Below are 6520 nucleotides of genomic sequence, written 5' to 3' on the forward strand. Positions count from 1 at the left end.
AGACGTTTCCTCAAGCAAGCCGTAACGTTACAGATTTCGCCTGTTTGTCGTCATTTAGTAACCTTCCAAGTAAGTTTAATGCATCCTGAAGTAACTGTATTGTTTGTTATTGTAGGTACCGTAGAAAATTAGTCATATTGAAACGTCTGTATTTATAGGTTTATCGCGAGGTGGCCTAGTTCAGTCACTTGCTTACACTCCACTAGCGCTACGCTACGTAGATAAAGTAGTCAGTAGACCCCTAGTCCGGTACGTTCAAATTAACGTAAGGTAGAAAATTTGGTATAATTTAGTTATTTACAAGTAGCGATGTTAGGAGAGTCAGACTAACGTTAGTTTCCAGAGCATGGACCTACTACATCACTACGTGACACTAGACCATCTAACGTTACACATGGACATTCATCGCTCATTAAAAATTTGTGCACCTGTTTCTATCAAAAGAAAAGGGAACATTTTTAACATGCTTCCTGCTTTGATATCATGTTGTTGTTGATCCAGTCTTGTCCACTGACGACTGACGTCTGACAGGGGCGACAGCCAGCCTGAATAAAAACAAGACGGCGCTTTTGAGAAATCTAAAAACTAATTTACATGTGCAGAAGATCTCTTCTGCGATTTAAGAACTCTCTTCAATCAAGAAAAATGCATGTGCAGTTGTTCTAGTTGATATTGCGAAATCATCACCATCACCATGATCACTGAATGTCATTTGCGAAATACAAATAACGTTAGGCCTACTTTAAATGTTACAAGAAAAAGCAATAAATTAGGCAGGTTGACTGTGCTTTGTAATCTATATTTCCCCATTTGTTGCATATTGTTTTAGAGTAAACATAGACAGTAACAGTAGACGACATGCTTGTCTTACCATTGCATTCAGGGACTTTACATGCGTGGCCGCAAGTGTCCGCTTCAGTAATTACCAGTTTTGTGGCGCAAAATTTGCCCTTGTTTGAGGTTTGCTGCTCTCAACCATTGGTGTTTTATATTCAAAGGTAGTGGAGTCTGAAAAGGCACCTCAGCCAAATAGGACCGAAATGAGGGAAACGGTTCATTTGTCAGTGACGATGCACGGTTACACAATCGTCATTGTCCAAACGTGTGAATGTACAAACTGTACTCATTAAATAGTGTTAAGATGCAAATAATCAGAGGGCGGTGGTGATGATTGAATAAAAGAAAGACCTCCGTTCATACATCATAGTCCATATGTGTAGTTGTAGGTCCATGGTCAGAGCAAGCTGACGGCCCTGGCCTTGCTTTGGATCACCCTGAACACTCTAGCATCTAGTTTGGGTAGCTGTTTAGGTGCAATCTGATGCTACTTTGGGGTCTTTTGTGCAGTGAAATTTAGACCAATAGACCTAGGCCCTATATGAATTTAAAGCAAGAAGACTGTCATACTCATCCATAGTCATAATAAATGGATAACCAAACCAGCGACCCTAACACGTACCGTGTCTAGTTGCAGCGCCCCGCGCCGGGGTTAATAAATGGAGTGCTCCAGCTTAAGCTCATGGTCAGATGGATCCGACTTTTTAACCTCCTGCAATATCTTCTTCTTCATAATGCAGGATGATGGTCAAATAAGGACTTGAGATATTTCATAATACGAATAGGATGTGAGTTCATTGCCATATTGGAAAGGCTGAAGGACTAGAATCCCATCTAAATAAAACTTGCAGGCAAAAGTGAAAAGATAAGTATGGATGATTGGATTTAGAACATGGATACCTATGTACAGACTTGTATAGTGTTGTATTGATAGTGTTGTATTCATGATTTAATAACAAACAAACAAAAAGGATCTAAGACTTGAGTATTAGAGTTGTGGGTTGTTGTACATGAGAGCATACTCTTGGGCATGAACTATTGTACACATACATGTACAATACAAATGTACACTCATGAACTGTATGTTTAGGGCAATTAACGGAGGTCGAAGTCAAATCATAAGATTCACCACATTACTATCAAAGCTCTGCACTCATTTGAAGAAATGTACACAAAACTTAAATGTTTAGCATCCAGGAAATTACCACGTAATTATCTCTGTACAGAATAATTCGTCTTTGATAAAGTTGTAGCCGGGATAGAGGCATTATGCAGTGACGTTCCATTGTATATCACATTGCCATCTCAATATTGCATTGGTATATTTTAGTCTCTTACTGTGTTTGTAAATGATGAATGGATGGATGTACACGTAACTGTACGCTACAACAGAAATTTGATTTTTGTATGATTCTTGCAGGATGGCGAGATTAGAGACTCCTGTTGAGGGACACTATCTACCAATTGGATCTCGTTTCTGTGATCTTCAACCACTTGGGTATGGCAGTAGTGGTATGGTATTCTCTGCTGTCGACAGTGAATGTGAAAAGAGTGTGGCCATCAAACGCATATCTCTTGCTGACAAGAAGACTTGCAGATCAGCTCTGAGGGAGATTCGCATCCTTCGGAAACTCCAGCACGAAAACATTGTCAAGATCTACGACGTGATCTTTGCGGATAGCGCAGATGATGATGGTGGTGGGGCAGAAGAAAAAGTTGCCATATCTCCAGAATTTCAGACACTGTGCATTGTCCAAGAGCTGGTAGACACCGACCTGCGGCGTATACTAGAATACCAGAGACTTGGCAATGAGCATGGGCGGCTCTTTGCATATCAGTTGCTGCGCGGTCTCAAGTACCTGCACAGCGCTAATGTGCTGCACCGAGATCTCAAGCCAGAGAATGTGTTGATCAACCAGGAGGACTTGGTACTGAAAATTGGCGACTTTGGCATGGCCAGAATTGTGGATCCAGACTATTCACACAAGGTAAGCTAGACCATCACAAAAAGTGTTTGAGAGATGTCATTTCCCCCCTTGTTCATATCTTGAAATTGTGTTGCATAGGTGTAGAGCATTGATTGCATTCCTGTGAAAAGTAAATTACAGTAATAATCAGAAGAACTTCTGTAAAAAGTCAATTATATTAATAATCACAAGATCTTCTTTAAACTTCAAACATGGACACTTTTCCACCCACAGAGAGATTGTTTTACAGTAATGTACATTCAACGTGTATACATGTGTTTGTGAGCAATATTATTTTGCTGTGTTACCAAACTTCATTCATGCGTTCTCCAGCTACTCACCAAATTTTCCCTTGAAATGTTATAAAATAAACAATGCAAAAGGAATCTGTTAAAGAATGTAACTTCGTAGAGAATCACTAATAATTGTGTGCTTCTTATGCAGGGTCATCTGACCCAGAATGTCTCCACCCAGTGGTACCGCTCCCCAGAGCTGGTCCTTCAGCCCACCAACTACACAAAGGCGATAGACATCTGGTCGGCCGGCTGCATCATAGCCGAGATGATGATAGGCAAGCCTCTCTTTCCCGGGGACCATGACCTGGAGCTGATGATGCTGGTGCTGGATGCAGTGTCTCTCAACGATCGTGACCTGAGTGAGATCGTGTGCACCTTGCCCAGCAAGCTGCTGAAGAACTACAATGGCTCACCCCGTCACCCTTTGAAAGATGTGCTCTGCAACATGGATGGATATGGTAAATACTCCGTCTTACTTTCATTAAGAGTGCTTCCTAATTCTCTTATAAAAGCAGTGCCTACTGAAAAATTGCTTGAGAGTTTTTTTTTGTTTTTTTTTTTTTGTTTAGAAAACCAAGGGTTCAGTGAGTGCTTGCTTTCGACTGTTGTTGGGTTGTAGGTTGTGAAGTCCATTGTCCCTCATTCATTGATCGTAAACGTTTGACATTTTTATCATCTTCATTAATTCCAATGGTCTGATTTTAACCAAAACTTGGCGAGAATCATATGGAGACAGGGGATAAAAAACATGTTGTTCAAGTGGTTGAAAAGCAGCCATCCTGCCAGAGCAATCCCTTGAAATATCAATGGTGTAAATACTTAATCCAAATCAAGAACTACATCCCCTCGTTAAAATACAAGCATCATAATACAAGTTAATTGTGTTGTGTGTAGATTCCAAGTTGCAAATACTAGTCACTTGTAGTACCTGTAAGGGCTTTAGTCAGATTTATCACAATTTCCATGAAGTCTTTGTTCTTGATATATGGTGTAAAGAATAGTTTATGTCCCTAATGCTGTCAGGAAATTATGCTGCTGCATTTTAAATAATGAATAAAATGGAAGTTATAACACAGTCTTATGTTAGACGAAATGAAGAATAAATCCAGAAAAGATGTCTAGGGAGACATGAAATGTATTTGCCTGTTCGCATGAAAAGCTACAGTGATATGATTGTTTGTTGATTTCTTGTTCCACAGCACTGGATTTACTGCTAGGCATGCTGACTTTTGACCCACAAGAAAGAATTACTGCCGAGAAAGCTCTCAACAGTCCATTCTTCAAAGTGTACTCCTGCATCAAGGACGAGCCTGTGGCCACCCACCCCTTCCACATCGAGAATGAGGTCGACGATCTTCCGCCAATCATCATCAAGAAGCTCATCCTGGAGGAATGCAAAGACGGGACAGACATGGAAATGCTCTTCCACGAGGAGAGCATTGATGAGTTTCCTGAAGATCAGGAGAATTTGTGCAAAGACCGAGACGTCGAATTCAGCTGCGAGGAGGAGAGCAGAACTGCGGGTAAAGAGGACAAGGGAATGAAAGAAGCGTGCATAGACAAAGGCTTCTCAAAGGGTTTAGACACATTGGGAAACAAGGGAAGTGATGGCAGTGAAAAGAATGAGACCGAAGGGAGTGAAAAGTCAGATGATGAGGAAAAAGAGGTGAAGAGTGACGAGTTGAAGATGTCCAGAAAGGTCTCCAACAATGTCAGTGAGGAGGAAGGAGATGAGGAGTATGAGAAAGGATCTGTGGAGTCTGACAGTGAAGGGAGTGAGAAGTCGGAAACCGAAGATCTAGTCAGCGAAAAGAGCAAAAACCAGAATGACGAAGAGAACAGAGGGTCCAAAGAGGACCTTCTGCTTGGAAAGTCTGTGGTTTGTAACACAATGGACAACAAGGAGGAGATGAAGATGGAGGAAGGTGCCATGTCAAAAACTGAGGGGAAAGAGAGTCTGTTTGATGTTGATGAGGTGTTGGAGAAAGCGTTTGGCGACAAGCTGCAGAAGGAAAAGATGAATGAGCAGCTGTCCAACCGGGAGTCAGATGACGGCTGCGTGCAGGAGAAGTTTTGCAATGAGAACAAGGAGCTGGACCTAACCGACACCATCAACATCCTGAAGCAGCGGAATGATCGGGAGAAGACTCTTGACGAATGCCTCGAGCTTGGGATGTTGAAGTTGAGCGAGGCGACGCAGGGTAGCAAAAACGTAGAAGTGGTGCTCAACAAACAAACGGACGATGCCAAGTTTGCCAAAACCTGCCCAGAAAGCAAGGCAGAGAGTGAGCTTGTTGGCCATACACCTGTAGACAATGCAGTAAGGTGCAATGAAGGTGCGGAGGATGTGCACAGGACTGCTGTTGTAACACAAAAAGACAAGGAACGAGGGCGACCAGTAAAGTCTGATATGAAGGAGATGCTCTATGTGGATATTCCCCGCGCCTCTGCCAGCTCTTCGCCCAGGAGTTCCCCCAGGGGCCAAGGGAGGGAAGGGGCTCGTAGGAACAGCCTATCCCCAAAAGAGAGGAGTGTGAGGCCAAAGAAGAAGGACTGGTTCTACACCAAGCAATGACACTCATTTGTGCTGCACTAACTTCCCACCTCAATGTAGACAGTAGATTGAAGGAAAATGTCATTGGATTCATGTGGATACCTCATAAATGTTTGATTCTTTGTTGTTGTTTTTTTTAAACTAGATCTATTGAATGAAATCTCATGTAATTTCCAGTCAGACTTTTTGATTCATGGAAACACCTCAAGAATCTAATTTTTGTGAGTGTGGATGATACGATATTACAAATGACATGCTGCCATATGAAACAAATGCTTATCAGGGAAATTTAGTGAGTAAACTGAATGTGATTTGAAAATTCCACTTCAGGAGACAGATTATTTGAAGTCTTTTATTCAGGTGGTTGCATGACATTTCAGTCACTGTCAGTCGCAGCAAAGCTGTGAAAAGATCCATCCATGTGAAAAGCCAATAAGTGGCATAAATGGCACTATTTTATAGTAGAACAAGATACAGAGTGTACATAAACAAATGTGTGGAAGTAAAAGTTTGCTCCCAGTTGGTCTCAGAAGCATATTTTCCACGTGTAATATGAAGCCACTCCAGTAGTGGTGTTATTACTCGAGACACAGTGGAGCATTACATGTACATGGTCAGAAACGTATGAGGGTACAAGTCTCGTGACATCATTTTCTGGGGATTTGTTGCATGTCTGTTTTTTTGTTTTTATTTTGTGTAAAATCTTTTTTATGTGTAACTTGCTCCATATGAGCGAAAGAATCTCTTTTTCTTTTCCTTTTTTTGTTAACCTCAGTAGTGTGTCTGGCAAGGCATTGCCATGGCAGCCATGATTTTATGGCTTCAAGTCTTGCAGAGTGAACTTCTTCCACAACTATTGAGAAATT

The 6520-nt window shown here is 41.5% G+C and overlaps 1 protein-coding gene across 1 annotated transcript; it reads left to right on the forward strand.

Moving 5' to 3' along the window:
- LOC140230476 (uncharacterized) lies at nucleotides 1-6148 on the forward strand. Its single transcript, XM_072310630.1, has 4 exons — nucleotides 1-69; nucleotides 2258-2825; nucleotides 3249-3558; nucleotides 4300-6148. The coding sequence occupies exons 2-4, from the start codon at nucleotides 2259-2261 to the stop codon at nucleotides 5673-5675; spliced, it is 2253 nt and encodes a 750-aa protein (XP_072166731.1). The 5' UTR covers nucleotides 1-69; nucleotide 2258; the 3' UTR covers nucleotides 5676-6148.
- Nucleotides 6149-6520: the final 372 nt, after the last annotated feature.

This window comes from Diadema setosum, chromosome 7 (genome assembly GCF_964275005.1).
Source record: "Diadema setosum chromosome 7, eeDiaSeto1, whole genome shotgun sequence".
Lineage (NCBI taxonomy): Eukaryota > Metazoa > Echinodermata > Echinoidea > Diadematoida > Diadematidae > Diadema > Diadema setosum.